The sequence below is a fragment of the Martes martes genome (genome assembly GCF_963455335.1).
Source record: "Martes martes genome assembly, chromosome: 14".
In the NCBI taxonomy this organism is placed as follows: Eukaryota; Metazoa; Chordata; class Mammalia; order Carnivora; family Mustelidae; genus Martes; species Martes martes.
In genome coordinates, this window is record NC_137902.1 from 25,547,372 (window position 1) to 25,564,642 (window position 17,271).

The 17,271-nt window shown below is 42.3% G+C and overlaps 1 protein-coding gene across 3 annotated transcripts in view; it reads right to left on the bottom strand.

The window, feature by feature from the left end:
- Positions 1 to 17,271, bottom strand: part of CNNM2 (cyclin and CBS domain divalent metal cation transport mediator 2) — a 142,933-nt gene that overhangs the window by 39,208 nt on the left and 86,454 nt on the right. Inside the window, exon 2 of one of the 3 annotated variants that reach the window (XM_080822320.1) lies at positions 4,241 to 4,334. The exons of the other annotated variants lie outside the window; for them this stretch is intronic. Within the exon in view, the coding sequence (XP_080678446.1) occupies positions 4,324 to 4,334 (11 nt within the window). The 3' untranslated portion in view covers positions 4,241 to 4,323. Of the gene's footprint in view, positions 1 to 4,240; positions 4,335 to 17,271 lie in introns of those variants that run through there. 3 annotated transcript variants of the gene reach the window in all.

Here is a 17,271-nt window from a genome sequence, read left to right on the forward strand (position 1 = left end):
AAACATTTTTTTACTATTATAAATTCCTTCACAATTTCTCCTTTTCACCATCCCCATTATCTAGTTCTCCCCCCATATCGCTGAAAATTGTGTTGGAGATAAGAATATTTTCCATGAGGAAAGCATCACCACCTAAATATTCACCAAGAGAAGCCCGATTAAATAAATTCCAGTCCAACCACACAATGAAATTACTGTGCAGCTATTTAAAAAAGCAAACTAGATCTACATAATTATGAAAAGTTATCCAAAATACATTAAGGGAAAGAAAACCTGGAATATTAGCCACAGTATGATCCCATGTGCATAAATTGTGTCTATACAGGAAAATTCCGGTGAGAATCAGGTAACAGCGTGCTGCCTGGAATTTGTAGTAATAGTACAAGGTCGTGTCCTACATTAATTCTGACAAAGTCTATTTTGTGTAATTCTTACCAAAAAGGTAAAGAGATTTATAACTGTATGTGGTACATTACTGTGTGTAATCCGAACAAGAGTGAATGTTGGACAAGGAATGAATGAGAACAGAATCCTTTGTCCACATTAGATCCCCCTTCAGTGTTACTTCACCATCCTGTGGGCCCCACTGCTTACTCCGTCCGCTGCCTGGGTGGCCAACTCCACACAGATCCCCACTGGCTTTCAGACACCATGCTGTCATCCGACTCATGGGACAGCCTGATGTGCTGTTCACTTCCGCCGTGGGACTTCCCCCACAGCCTACCTGCAGTTGTGCGCAAATCCAGAATGGGGAGGAACCAATGCCCATGGGAGGAGACTTCCTCCTTTCGTACTAGAGCATAGTTCCAGGAGCCTTTCCTAAGGTTTCTCTAAATGTCCGAGGCAGGAGACAGTACCTGCTGCCTGCAGCTGTGGCCAAATGCTCTATCGTGTCCTTGTACTTCTTCCCTCCTTCCCATTTCACTTCCTCTGTCCTGAACTGCCGCTCCCTGGTGATCCCATTCCAAATCAACTTCTCTGTACGCAAGCCTCTGTATCGGGCCAAAGTTCAAGCTAAGACATCATCAGATGTAGTGGGACATTTTCCTACCCATCAGTCATGGGCTTCATTCATTTGACCCTTTTCTTTGTCCATGATGCCAGTGCCAGGTGTGTTAGGACACATTTGTATCTTGACAACGAATGCCGGTCCGGCACGTGTGTGTCACAATGGGCAGGAGTATTTCTCCATGTCGTTCCCATACTGGGTAGGCTAGCAGTAACTTACACATCAGAGAGACTGCAAACCCAAACGAAATGGCTCTCCAGCTCACCCTCCCACAGCTGGATTCAAAAAAAAAAAAAAAAAAAAAAAAAAAGCCTGGGACCACTCCAGTATCGCCAGATGGGAGCGCGGGCGAGGGTAATTCAAAGAACCAAGAGAACAATTCTGACCAATTGCAGTTAATGTATCTGGACTTTGCAAAGTTTTACAAAAACACATGATGGTGTAAACACATTTGCTAGAGCCCTTCCCAGAACCCCGCTTGTGAGAAGCACTTAACCCTAAGCTTTGATAGTCAACCTGCTTTCCACCATGTAGTCATTAGGTAACGGTCACAAAAGGAGACCTAACGCACAGACCAAAAACTCTTGAATCTACATATTACCACCATGCCCAGTCTAATCTTCTCTCCTCAACTGCAGATAGAGACATAAAAATAGCCCAGTTGCCTACTTGATCCTCTTCACTTGCCCTCCGACATCTCAAGTCCAACACGTCCAAAATGGAATCTGTCACCTTCTTCACCAACCTGTTCCTCCACTTCCATTCCTCTCGCTAATGACACCACAATTTTTATCAAAAATAAAACTGGGGGAGTTGTCTCAGAGTCCTCCTTTTCTTCTAGTTCCACCCTGCTATGAGAAATTGGTTGCCAAATACTGGGCTGACTTCTAAATTTAAGATTGCTTCTAACTATCCACTATCCACTAACTATCCACTATCCACTCTAATAATCTCCAAACCCGTCACTAGCTCCCCTGAGTCACAGGTCCTCACTGTGGGTCTTCTGAAGGCAACAACCTTCTAACGTCTTGTACAAACCAGATCTGAACACATTATTTTCTTGCTTGAAATCTTCAGTGGCTGCCCGTTACGCTGAAGACACTTTAAAAGCTTTACGATGGCTCACAGCACCCTCGATGACATGATTCCCAGCTTTTCCTCTAGCCTCACCTCCTACACCTTTTCTCATTCCCCATCAGAGCACAGTGTTTGCCTTTCTCCAAACCAGATGTGTGGTTTCATGGTTTCCTCTGCCAAGAACACCTCCTTCTTCCCTTGGCTCCTTTCCTATTACTCTTCCTCCAAGATACAATTCAAGTATCTTCTCATCCTGGAAGTCTTGCTGACCTTGCCTAGGCCAGCTGGGTTCGGCTGTCTTGTTTGTTTCCCCAGAGCCTTCGCTCACTTATTATCCTGTATTCTAATTCTCGTTCCTCTGCTATACCATGAGATTCCTGAAGGCAAGAGTTCTCTTTCATACTGAAAGCCTCAGAAGCTAGCTAGCACAGTGTCTGGTATAGAACATTCTCAATAAGAGAGAAAAAAAAAAGGTCAAATTAATCATAAGAAAATGGGAGGGGAGATAATAAGGATTAGGAAAAAATGGTATTGCCTTTGCAAGCTCTTGTCCTAAGATTGTTTTTCTTGCTGGGACACAATGGAGTAAATGAGGCCAGTGACTGCTGGTCGATCATAATTTTAGCAACCGTTTCCCAGAAAAGTGACTGCTGACTGTTAACTGATCTAAGGCCTTGTACATAAAAGACTCATTTGGTATTTAATTTAATTGAACTGATTTTATTATTTTAACTCCTACTGGCACCAAGTTCTAGAAAAGATACAATAGAATTTGTCCCCAGATAAAGCCAGCTTACAAAACAAGCAGAAATCAAACCCTGTTGAGTTTGAGACTATCTTCCCGTTGAATGAGAATCTCTTCAAAGAATTTTCATTGTCTTCTTAAATATACAATATGAATTCGGTCTGGAAACCAAGATTCATATTCAAATATTATGGTAAGAAATATGCATTTAGCTTACTGAATGAATGTTCAAAAGAACTCGACATTCATTTGCCTATATCTTCAAAAACAGACCATCCTTCTAAGGGATGTGCCCTTCAGTAAAAAGGACAACAAACATGCCTTAACATGCCCGGGAGAAGATAATACAACTGCCTAATAAGAACATCACCATGGTTCCTGACATAAACTTCAGAATCCCTAGGTCATCCTTGATCACTGATCTTCCCTGTAAGTCGCAGATTTTTAGAGTCCAAGTGTGGATAATGGGACCCCAGCAAATCCCATTAGTGCTTCAGGGTATTAAACTAAAATTGGACAGATCTGGGTTTGGATCCTCTGGTTCTGGTGTGACTAATCATCTGTAAGGTAGAGAGAAGTCCTAAATTCACTTTGAAAACTGAATGATAAAAATGTAACATTTAGGGGCACCTGGGTGGCTCAGTGGGTTAAAGCCTCTGCCTTCGGCTCAGGTCATGATCCCAGGGTCCTGGGATCGAGCCCCGCATCAGACTCTCTGCTCAGCGGGGAGCCTGCTTCCCCCTCTCTCTCTGCCTGCCTCTCTGCCTACTTGTGATCTCTCTCTCTCTCTATCTCTGTCAAATAAATAAAAAAAATCTTTAAAATTAAAAAAAAAATGTAACATTTAGGGCACCTGGGTGGCTCAGTTGGTTAAGCTACTGCCTTCGGCTCAGGTCATGATCCTGGAGTCTCGGGAGCGAGTCCCGCATTGGGCTCCCAGCTCCACAGGGAGTCTGCTTCTCCCACTGACCTTCTCCTCTCATGCTCTCTCTCTGTCTCTGTCTCTCTCAAATAAATAAAATCTTTAAAAAAAAATGTAACATTTAACACAGTGCCTGGCACATAGTAAGGAATCGAGGAATGATAAGGAGTTTGTTACTGACAAACTTTCTCCTGGTTCTGGAAGTTAAAAGTCATCTCAGATGTGCCTGTTTAATACCTTTCAGTATCTATAGAAACAGACTTTCGGGATCACTGGGATTATTCAGCTACAAGTAGCTTTTAAAATATAGGTTATGGGCTTCTATCAAAGAGCATAACTTCTAGTACCTGAGCATTCAACCCTCTGCAGGTTTTTCTTCAAGTTCTTCAGTATAACTCTACAGGCTGTTCACTCTTTCTCAAAACCAAAATTTTGCAGCTGGGGGGGATCAAATGGGTTACGGAGATGTCCTCCCTCCCCTCTCACCTCTAGAAGTAGTTGCTCCCGCTTACTGGATGAGGCAGTGGGGAGGGCGGCCCATGAAGGAAGCTTGTACAGCCACTGCCTTTGTCATATCTCCTCTGTGAAGAAACAGAAGACTTCAGTTCCTGGGATTGGTTAAACCCTAGATTAGAGAACTAAGGAACTACTTTGTATTTTCCTCAACATCTCCTCTTGCTTTGTGCATAGCACCACGGCAGCAAAACCATCATACATTTTTTTTTGCATCTTTGTCAGGAAACTGGAACGATAATAAACACGGGTGGCTTGCAATACACAACAGAAGTCAAGGAAGCTGGCACAGAGCGAAGACTCAAAGACTGAGGGAACGAGAAGAGGAAAAATCGACGAAAGACTAAATTACACGCAATGACCACACCGACCCTGATGTTTGCAAAGATACTGCCAAGATTACTACGTCCGGATCAGAAGTCGCCAGAGGTCCCCTGTGGTGCTGGTCATGGATGGGTTCATCCAATATTTTTACTGAGCACTCACTGTAGGCTAGGCACTGTACTGAGCCCAGGGATTAAAACGGAAAAAACATACAAGTAAGACTAGTCTTTACTGTCAAGGAACTGGAAGTCTAGCGGGAAGACAAGGCAAGTCAAATGACAACATGGTCGACGCTCTCTTAAGTTGACCTCCGAGTAACAACTTGCTGATTAACGGACTCACTCCGTTCTCCCTGTGAAGGACACTGACGGGGTCCCCAGCACACTGAATGCTTCTGGGTAGTACGCTACTATCTAGTACTCTACATCCTCTACTTCCAGAGATTAACAAGAATGTTTACAAAGAATTGCTTATATTTGCTCCCAAACCTGTTTGCGACATCTGTACTTACTTGATGCTATAACTATGTAACTTAAAAATTACAGAAACTGAGGACAATAAAATGAGTTGTTGTTTCTATGGCAACTATGATGCATCCTCTGGAAAGAATCAGCAAAAGCAGGTTGCTTAAAAAAAAAAACAACAACAACAACAAAAACTGGAGTGGACATAAAATTTAAAAATTAAGGGGAAAAAAAAAAACCCTCAAAAAACAAGAGTGAATGATGAGTGGCCAAGAGAATTAGGATACATGAGGAAAAAACCTGGAAAGAGTCTGCATGAGCACAGCTTTGAAAATGCTTGTATTGCTTGTCCACTTAAAAAGACTATTCAAGTGTAGAGAAGATCGAGAATTAAGAGAAGATGAATTATAGATGGGGCTTGTACACCATTACAGGAAACACCAACCTGTGAACGTACACCCAAAAGAAAACGCCTTGGATCCGTATGAGAAGAGCAGTCCTATTTTCCAGTGCCTGCTGCAATAAATTGATTCAGGCAAAGAACATTAATGGCTGCTTAAACCAGTAAGGGAAAGGCTGGTGGAGAACAGAATATATTCATTTGGTGCCAAAGCACTGCTCCAAGGATTACTGCTAATCCCAAAGAAGAAAGCCGATGTATACAATGGAGACAACTGGCAGTCACCACCTTAGTCAAGATCAAATATAACATCATTAAGAGTGGAAAACCAGGGAACCTGGGTGGCTCAGTGGGTTAAAGCCTCTGCTTTCAGCTCAGGTCATGATCCCAGGGTCCTGGGATCGAATCCCGAGTCGGGCTCTCTGCTCAGCAGGGAGCCTGCTTCCTCCTGCCTCTCTGCCTGCTTGTGATCTCTGTCTGTCAAATAAATAAATAAAATATTTAAGAAAAAAAAAAGAGTGGAAAACCAGACTTTATGGGCTACCTGATGCGATGAGCTCTTTTCATCCTCTATAAAGTATTCCTGCCTAAAGTATTTAATCAAAACCTGGAATCTAATCTCCAGTGTATGGGAAATACAGGATAGAGAAATGAAATGTTCTCACGAGGAAACAATCACAGAAACCCCAAATCGAGGACACTACCGAAGAACTAGCCTGGTTTCTTTAAAAAGTCAATGTCATTATTAATTCTGTTTGGTGTTCTGTAACAACGAACTTGGTTACATAGGAAAATGTATTTTTTGGAGTTATCGGGGGGAAGGGGAGAACAAAAGGATGTCTTGAATTTGTTTTTAAAATATTCTAGTGAAGAAGCAAGATAAATGAGGCAAATGTGGCAAAATTCTGACAGTCCCTGAATTAGTGTTGGGTATATTGTGGTTCATTGTCTGTTTTCTCTCCTTTTGGACATGTTTGAAACTTGGAAAAAACTGAAAACAGTCAATGTCAGGGAAAACACTGGTTGGGAGAAGAGGGTTATTCGAGCTTAAAAGAAATAAGAGAACAACCAATTCCAACATACAAATCTAGATTGAATCCTTGTCAGAAAAAAACTATAAATAGGGGCCCCTGGCTGGCTCAGTCAGTGGAGCATGAGACTCTTGATCTTGGGGTCCTGAGTTCAAGCCCCACGTTGCATATCAAGATTATTTAAAAATAAAATCTAAAACAAAACCACTGTAAATAACATTTTTAGAAACTGACAATTAGAAAAATAGGAGTAGGGACTGGGGACAAAAATGATGGTGGAGAACTATAAATGTCTTAGTGATGATGGAATTAGGATTACATAGGAGAAGTATGCTCAATATTTCAGGGTGAAGTTCAAGAAAAAAACATTAAGAACTAGCAAATCTGGGAGATAGGTATATGAACAGTGACTATACTAGTTTTTCAACTTTCTTGAATCTTTGAACATTTTCATGAACTAAGTATTAAAGTTTGTCAATTGATGGCAAACTTTTAAAAAAATCATTTACTTAAGGTATGTCTATGTGGTTTTTAAAAATTCCATCCTTCAGTTACCTTTAGCTGGCTCATTAAACAACAAAGAGGGGAGAGGATCCGGTGGTGTGTTGATAAACGTTGGACAACCAGTTCTCTGGAAAGAATGGCCCTGACTCATAGCACTGGCCGGTTCCCATGGTGTAAATACTCCTACTATGACTGATTCCAAGTTACGAACAGGATGTCACTGAACACAGAGCTGGGAAGCGAGAGGACCATCAGTCTTCCAAGCGGACAGGAGCTACTTCCAACACACCACTGGATCCAGGTCCTAATACAGGGACATTTTAGCAGTCACAGGGGAGGAGAAGATGATCTGCAGAAAACAAAGAAGCTAAATTAAAATCAGCTGACAAGGATGGAACAGAAAGATGTTTGAGGAGAGAAGATAAACCATGAGAGATAAAGGCAAACAATTCCTCAAAGGATTGTTATGAAGATTAATTTGCATAGAAAATATTCAGCACAATACTTGGCAGACAACAACGACAAACGCCCTAAGCACCTCCCGTTCCAATTTCCTAACCTGATCCACCATCTGAACGGTCAGCTTATCTTCTATGACGTCACACCACGGCCGTCTCCAGGAAGGGGGAACTCAATGGCTCGCCGGGCAACTTGCCGACAGGGGTGGGAGGGAGCGACTGGACAGCTTTGAGCCTTCTAAGTTTAGAAGAATGTGAACGTATTACTTGGTCCAAAGATAAATGAAAAGATCTCAATTTTAGGACAGAGTTCTTGAAAGTGCTCTGCTCTTCTCTTGCCTTCAGCCACTACCCTGACATGTATCCAGTCAGGCATTCTTCCCTGTCAGTCCTAACAGAAGAATTTCCAGTCGCCTCCCACAAACCCAGTAAGAAGGGTCCACCTCAGCAAGCCCGGCTGGCCGGGCAGAGGTACAGTCTCACAGGTCCGCATCTAAGTCACAAGCTTGGCGGCCTCAGTCCTCACAACAAAACACACGCAAAGGCTTCAATCACTCTAAATGCCACATTTTACCTCAAATACATTTACTCAACAAATCTTTACTCAGTGCCTTCTACGTATTTGGGTCCAGGAACACAGAGATGAGTGGTGTTCTAACTGGGCCTCCGAAAGTCTCCTTTAGAAAGAACTGACCTTAGTCAACTCTCTTTAGGCTGAAATTAGTACTAAGATAAATATCTAATATATACATACATAAAAATAAACAGGCACACATATACATATATACATATAAACAGTGGAAGCAATTCTTAAAGGAAAGGAGCCAGTATTTTCTAGTCAATTTGCTGGAAAACACATTCTGTTAAATAAATTCTGTTTTGAAACCGTAAATTAGGTGTATTCTTCTGGGGGAAAAAAAGTCCCTAGGAAAAGGATGACATTAACATGATTATTAGAGGGTGAGTTCAATTCCCCAAAGGACTTCATGGGTCCATCACCAGGAGTCAAGTGAGGCAGCAGGTCAAGGGGGAATTTTAACTCTCAGGAGTAGAGCAATCCCCTTGCAGACCTCCTCCATCAAGGTCAAGTGGGAGCTCCAGAACTCTTAGAGCTTTGGCAAGATGCTCACGCTCTCTGTCCCCTACACGATACTCACAGGCTCTCCACCACTGTCTCCCTGGAAACCAGCAGGACTAATTCCATCATGTCTTTTATGCCAGTCAGCACAAACAGCCCAGGACTCCAAGATCATCCCTTATTTTTCATCAGCCTTGAGTGGCTTCCTCACACAGGTACCTTCACTAGTACTCTACTGAAGGGACTCGGGAGGACCCCCAGCGGATCTCTGGAGCTCGCTCGATTTTTCCAGTATTCTAATGAATTCCTGTCTCTCTGACCTCCCTGAAACTTAACTTTGTCCCCAAATGACGAGACTGCCAGGCCCTGTTCAGGCTCCCCCTCCTTGTACTCTGACCTCCAGGTAGTAAGCTAGGGCAATCTCAGGGATCATTTTCCTGTATTATACTTTGTCCATTGTCTGAAAATGGTTATTTCAATACACCTCGTATAGTTTTCTACTTGTTTAAGGAAGAAGGGTAGGGGCTCCCGGGGGCTCAGTTGGTTAAGCACCCGTCTTCGGCTTAGGTCATGAACCCAAGGTTCTGGGATCGAGACCTGCATGGAGCTCCTTGCTTAGCAGGGAGCCTGCTTCTCTCTCTCCCCCTGCCCCCACCCAACTAGTGCTCTCTTATCTCACCCTCTATCTCCAATAAATAAAAATTTTTTAAAAATATTTTTTAAAAAAGAAGAGTAAAAGTGGTCCCCATTATTCAATCACAGACACAAATGGAAGTCACTCTCCTCCAGTGTTCTTATTGTCCATCTAACTTAGCCACTTTCTTCCATGATCATTCCCTTGAACTGGTCACTCACCATTACTGCAACCCTGAGGTTATCTTAACTCCAAACATCTGTTCTCTAGCCTCCTCCCATCTATTCACATCACTCCTGTTAGCACCCCAATTCCAACAGTCCTTTGCCTCACTTCTAACCTAACATGCCTACCACCCATACGCCCACTTTCCCCTCCCAATCTAGCTTTAGTTCATTTCACTGTCCACCATTTTAATGAGACCCTAAACTCCCAGGTCCCTCTCGCTCCCCTGGACTTGCTGAGCTAAACCACAACCTGTGTTCAATCCAACTCACTAAGAGATAATACACATTTTGCATGTAGTCTTGTTTTTTGTCTTCTATAAATCTCCACAAAGGCAGGGATTCTCAGCTGCTTTGCCTACTGCTGTATTCCCAAAGCTGGATAACAGTCCCCGACACAGAGAAGATACGCATTAAATATTTCTTGTCTGGTTTAAAATCAAACCCAAAGGGGCGCCTGGGTGGCTCAGTGGTTTAAGCCGCTGCCTTCAGCTCGGGTCATGATCTCAGGGTCCTGGGATCAAGTCCCACATCGGGCTCTCTGCTTGGCAGGGAGCCTGCTTCCCTCTCTCACTCTCTCTGCCTGCCTCTCTGCCTACTTGTGATCTCTCTCTCTCTGTCAAATAAATAAATAAAATCTTTAAAAAAAATTAAATAAAATCAAACCCAAAGCTCAAAATAAGTATTCAAATAAAAACACTAAAAGTGAAACGTATCATCCTATTTAGAAAGCTAAACTGCTTTTTGCGGTGCAAGAGGTCGTGGTTTAAAAAAATAGGAATAGGAGTATATACACATTCCAGGTCTTTTTAACCTCCTTCTAATGATTTTTTTTTTTTTTAAGTGTTATGCACCATTTCGACGAGATGGAAAGCTAGGATGGGCTTCCAACACGATTTTGGAGATTCCAGACATGTTAATGAAACATAAAAGCTGTGAGAAAAACATTAGGCAGCAGAAGGCCCAGATTTCAGCGGGGAGGCGAGGCCCTCACTAGCCCTGAGCCAGGTGCTCGGGAGAAGCCTGGGTAGGCGAGTACTTTCTTTAGCAGTGATGCTCTCTCCAGATCGCCCCCACTCACAGCACTCTGGCAGCAGCGGTAGAGTGGTATGCTCAAAGGGATATAGGTACGAACAACCACAAAGCCTGGTGTGTAGCTTCCACTTCCTACCCACCCTCACAGCCCACGGCAGGGGATGGCTATCGTCAGAGACTGCTCTCAGAGGCACAAGCTCGGGAGACCAGGCAACCTTTAAGAGAGTGGATGACTAATCCTCCAGAAAAAAAAAAAAAAGGAACTCATAGACAAATGGATGAACTTATCCCAGGGGCTTAACTGGTACAGAGAAAAACCACCAAATCAAACCATCTATATCAGCCAAAAATCAAGTTTATGGATCAGTACAGAAAAGAACAGATTAGCAAAGAGCTTCAAAGAGGGACCATACCTAGAAACCCATAGCAAGAACAAGTGGCATTGAAGAGTACAAGTTAATGGTATGTGAATTCTCAGAGGGGAGATAAAGAACCCAAGAGCTGGGCTATGCAGCAAAAGAGTCGGTTAAGAAACTCTCCTAGAAGACAGGAGGAAGGGACCAAAAGCTGGAGCATGTGAAGAAACATGGACCAGCAGAGGATTGCCCTGGAAGGGTCATTACAGCTGTGTCACAGGAGGCCTGGCAGTGGGAAGAGAGACAGGAGGAGAGAGTATCTCATGAAACAGTAATTGACAAGTCCCAGATTTAGACAGAGATGTAGGACTTCGGATTGAAAGGCTTCGAAGAGCCAAGAGAAAATTGGGGGATGGGTTTTGCAACTAGTTACAGTATAATGAAGTGAAAGAACAAAAAATAAAACTCCAAGAATTTTTAGAAAACGTAAATCGTTTATAAAGGGTAAATGAGACTCAGACTGACTCCAGAAGATTCAAAGGCAATGCTGGTTCTAAGACATTGATGGTTCTTTTCAAAGAACCCCCCTTGAGAGGGGGAAAATTTTCAAAACTTAAAATTTATACTTAAATTACCATTTAAATACAAGGGTAAAATAAAGATATTTCAAGCACACAAGGGCTCAGAAGTTTTATCACACAGACAGCGTCTCAGAAATAGTCTACAAAGAAGAAATACCTATTTTGGAGTACACTAGAAAAATGGCAAGTAAGGGTAAGTAAGTTTACTACTGTCTAAATAATGTCCAAAACAAAACAAAAAAGTAAATCCACAGCAGTTCCAGAATTGAAATTATTTAGAAATCAAAATACTTTTATTGGTTTGTGGGGATATGGTGGTAAGGGGGTAGTAGAGAGGAGGGGGAGAACATCTAAGATACTTGTCTTTTTTGAAGTATGTCGGGGCCAATACATAAATTTAAAGGTATAAAATTGGGAAAAGATTTTTAATAGGAAAAACACAAGTATGGGATGCCTGGGTGGCTCAGTCAGTTAAGCCTCTGCCTTCAGCTCAGGTCATGATCCCAGGGTCCTGGGGTTGAGTCCCACAACAGGCTCCCTGCTCAGCAGGGAGCCTACTTCTCCCTCTGTGCCCTCACTCATTCCTGTTCCCGCGTGCTCTTCTTGCTCTCTCAAAAATAAATAAGATCTTTAAAAAACAAAAACAAGCATGTATATTATCAAGTTAGGAGCTAAGACAACTACCAAAAGAACAAAAAATAGCAATGCCTGGATGGCTCAGTTAACCACCCAACTCAATTTGGGCTACATCATGATCTCAGAGTCGTGGGATGAGCCCCAAGTCAGGCCCAAGTCGGCAGGGAGTCTGCTTAGGATTCTCCCTCTCCCTCTCATTTTGTCCCTCCCCTACCATGCGCACATGCTCTCTCTTTCATAAGAACTAAACAAACCTTAAGAAAAAAATAGAATGTGTAACTTTCAACATAAGAAAATAATGGATTTGTTCAATAGATGATAGGAAAAGGGTAAAGCAACAATCAATAGAAAATTTGAAACAAAATGGATTAAAGACTCAAAATATAGAAATATTTTATGACTTATATAAGTGGGTTCAGCTCGCTGACATACTCAGAATGACTTCTAAACAAGATATATACTCACTGTAGAGAAAACATGAAGTTATTTGGAAGACAATTAGTCTAATGAAGGAATTAAAAATCACCCATAATCTTACCTTTTAGACATTGTTTTCTACCAAAGTGTATGTATTACATTTTTCCACAAAAATACTTTTGCACATAAGTCTTAAAAATCTCTCCATATTTACCCAAAATATACAAAAACACTATTTCAAAGAATATATGCATTTCTGTGTTTATAGCAACATTTTCTGCAATAGCTAAATTATGGAAGCAGCCCAAGTGTCCACTGATAGATGAATGGATAAAGATGTGAGATACACACTTTCGCACACACGCATTCACATACGCGCGTGTGCGAATATTATTCAACTGTCAAAAAGAATGAAATATTGCCATTTGCAACAACATGGATGGAGCTAGAGAGAACAATGCTAATTGTCCTCCTAAGAAAAATAAGTCAATCCGAAAAAGACAAATACCATATGATTTCACTCACACGTGGAATTTAAGAAAACAAATAACCAAGGAAAAAAAGAGAGAAAGACAAACCAAGAAACAGACTTTTAACTCTAGAGAACAAACCGATGGTTACCAGAGGGGAGGTGGATGGGGGGTGGGGCGGGATGGGTGAAATGGGTGATGGGATTAAGGAGGGCACTTGCCGGGATGGGTGATGGATGGAAGTGTTGAATCACTATATTGTACACCTGAAACTACACTGCATGTTAACTGGAATTATTTTAAAAATGTCTCCATATTAATGTATAACCTTATAATGATTTTTAGTGGCTAAAGAGTTCTATGTTGTACCATGATTGTTATACATCCATTAGACACAATTGTTACATAGCTGTTAGACACTTCAGTTCTTCCCAATGTTTCATCTTTCATATAACATTTGATAATTCCTCCTAGTAAAATCACCCCTCCTTTAGAGGAGGCCCACAAAGGTGATGCTGGGGTAAGGCTAACCCCTCTATCACTGGGCTCTCCCTATCTTCTATCTACTGGACAACTCCTATTATCACATTAAAAGCCTGAAATACTTCCTACCTTTAAAACCAAAAAAACTTCTCCCAACCCCCCTCTTTCCTGCTATCGCTCCATTTCTTTACTTTTTTTCACAGCAAAACTCTTCAAAGAACGGTTTCTATCCACTTTCTCCACTTCTTCCTCAACATGCTCTAAATCAGTGTTGTTCAATGAAACCAGTCATGAAGATCTCCAAAGACTTCTCATTTGGTTTAATCCAATGATCAGTTCTGAGCCCTCCTCTGTTTCATGATCACTTCTTCCTTGAAACAATCTCTTCACTTGGCTTCCACCACAGCTCCCTTGCTTTTCTCCTTAATGCCCACTCCCCCTCATTCCCTTCTGCTAATTCTTCTCTTTCCAGTGACCTCTTGAAGCCAGAGACTCTTGATCTTCATTCTTAGATCTCTTCTCTTCTCCCTGGACACGAACTCCGGTGAGCCAGGATCCCATTTAGTCTCAAACTTTTCAGTATCATCATAAGCTGATGACCCCTATTTGCGTCCATCCCAATCACTGCTCTGCAGTCCAGATTTGCATATCCAAGTGCCTCCTTAACATCTTCACCAGCACGTCTACAGAGTTTATCAAGCTGTAAATAAGTCTCAAAATCTGTTCCTCTTTCATCAAGGTAAGAGATGTATCAACATTCACCCAGTTGTTCAAACCAAAAACCTAGGCCTCATTCTTAACGTCTCTTTCACTTCCAAACCTCTGAGAAATATCCAGAATTTGATCCTTTCTTATCCTTATCCTCTCACTCTACCCTCTTGGCCCAACCCACCATTCTTTCTCATCCGAACTGCTACAATGGCTTACTAACTGGCCTTTCCGCCTTACTCTTGCTTTCTATGACCAATTCCTTGCACAGTCACCAAGGTGATCCTTCAAAAAGAGCCTAAGACTCTGTCACTTCCCTGCTCAAAATCCTCCAAAAACTCCCCTATCATACCCAGAGTAGAAACAAATACCTCACCACAATCTGCAAGACCTTACAGATCCCTGCCCATCTTTGGGACCTTATTCCCCGACCATTCCTGGCCTGGCTTACTTTTCTTGGGACAGGTCTTTGCTGATCCTTAAATATGCCAAATACATTCCTGTCCAAAGATCTCTGCTCTCCCTGCTTCTACCACTCTACCCTAGATTTTCCACTTACTTACTCTCCTGCCTCTTTCAGGTCTCTACTAAAATGCCACCTCCTTATGAGGCCTTCCCTGCCCCCACCCTGTCTTAAACAGCTCCTCCCTACCACAGTCCATATGCCCTCTTTCTGTGCTGCATGGAGCACTTGCCAGTATATGATACTGTATTTCATTGCTTTTCATTTATTTATTTTTTAAAAGATTTTATTTATTTATTTGACAGAGAGAGAGAGAGAGAGAGATTACAAGTAGGCAGAGAAGCAGGCAGAGAGAGGGGGAGAAGCAGGCTCCCCATGGAGCAGAGAGCCCAACACGGGGCTCAATCCCAGGACCCGGAGATCATGACTTGAGCTGAAGGCAGAGGCTTAACCCACTGAGCCACCCAGGTGCCCTGATACTGTATTTCTTATTTAGTTGCTTAGTCTGTTCTTCACTTAAGCTACTGAACGCACCAAGGCAGGGATATGATCTTAGGGACACTATAGCCTCCATGCCTAGAACACGGTCTGGCACACAGCAGGGGCCTAAGCTTCTCTGAGTAGCACTGACTGAACATTCACATATCTGTCTACTAAGGGCTAACGATCCATCTTATCCTACCCCGCCAAAAATCATACTCAGTCAACAACAAGGCTAAACAAAACAAAACAAAACAAAAAAATATTTCAGACCTAACAGTATAAAGGAAAATAAAACCTCCATCCATGTACCTATCACCCATTTTAAGAAGTAAAACATCATGGGTTAAAGCCTCTGCCTTCGGCTCAGGTCATGATCCCAGGGCCCTGGGATCGAGCCCTACCTCAGGCTCCCTGCTCAAGAGAGGAGCCTGCTTCTCCCTCTCTCTCTGCCTGCCTCTCTGACTACATGTGATCTCTGTCAAATAAATAAGTTAAATCTTAAAAAAAAAAAAAAAGTAAAACATCATACAGTTGAGTCCCATGAATACCTACGCCACCAAGGCAACTTAATATCAGATTTACAGAAAACCTAAAGGACAGAAAAGTGTTTTATGATTCACCATTATTTTTCATCTGAAAATAAAATTATTTCCAAAACAGAAAATAAAATTTCTGAAACAGAAACAGAAAATAAAATTATTTGACAAAGGACTACACAGAAAATAAAATTTTCCAAAACAGAAAATGAAATTATTTGACAAAGTATTCTATTAAACAACACAAAACAAAATAAAACAAAAAACCCATGGTGCAGTGAGATTCAAGTTTTTGGATGGAGAAAATAAACGGGTAGCAGCAAACACTAGCAAAGTGGGCGGAAAGGAGAGACCTGGTTAGATGGGTATGCATGGGGACCCCAAGAAGAACAAGCAAGGGAAGGTGGGCAACTGGGTGCTCGTCACCTGTCTTCCCTACTCAACACAACTACAGAAGGATTACAAACAAAGCCTGGCTGAGGTGGCAGGTACCAAGAAGGGATGCATCCAATGACATCACAGGACGTTTAGACAGTCCTAATGTAACCACTGAGTTTGGCCTGGGAGCACCCATCGAAGTCCTAATGTAACCACCGAGTTTGGGAGCACTCATCGAGGTTGGTTAGGAAATCTGGTTTGTAGAGGAAGGAGGAGACACAAGCTGTTGACTCAGAAAGAATTAGAAGATACAAAGAAAGCTAAATAGGAGACAGATGGGAAATCTTTTCAATTAGAGAAATACTTTGAAGACTTAAAGTAAAACTAGAAACACCATGACCCTATAAAAATGGATCTTTCGGAGCTTTATCAACCTAAACTCCTTTCTAGTAACGGGACTATCGAGCAGTAGCAGTAACACAACAGACCTTCACACGCCGTCCAATCTCTACCCTAGCCATAGTCTCTAACACGACTCTGCTGCAAAAGCTACTGGCTTCTGAGAGAACATCGGATTCCAGTCAAGGGAGGAGGAAAAAAAAAATCAAGATGGAACTGGAATATCCTGTTTTTTGCCAGAAAGTTTATTATTTTTTGTTTTTTTTTAAAGATTTTATTTATTTGACAGACAGATCACAAGTAGGCAGAGAGGCAGGCAGAGAGAGAAGGGAGGAAACAGGCTCTCTGCTGAGCAGAGAGCCCGATGCGGGGCTCGATCCCAGGACGCTGGGATCATGACCTGAGCCGAAAGCAGAGGCTTTAACCCACTGAGCCACCCAGGGGCCCCTGCCAGAAAGTTTAGAAAGGAGCCAGTGTAAAAGGCCAAATAGCAATTTTACCATTCATTCTGTGAAAATTCATCAGTCTTTTTTTTTTTTTAAAGATTTATTTATTTACTTATTTGACAGAGAGAGAGAGAGAGAGAACAAGCAGGGGGAGTCGGAGAGGGAGAGACAGGCTCCCCACTGAGCAAGGAGCCTGATGCGGGGCTCGATCCCAGGACCCTGGGATCATGGCCCAAGCCGAAGGCAGATGCTTAACAACAGGCGCCCGAAAATTCATAAGTCTTAATGGTACTCCAAAGGGGTGAAATCTTCTGAACTATACGGTACCTGTGGTGGGGAGGGCAAGGGGAGGTTCAAATCCAGCCGGGTTTACCTAGCTGCCCTGGGGCCTTTTTCTCATTGCTTCCTCTAGAGAGACACCTTTCTCTTCATTCACACAAAGATATTGTTTCTGCTAGAGATGGTCTGTGGTAAAGGATTACTGGGCACATCATTTT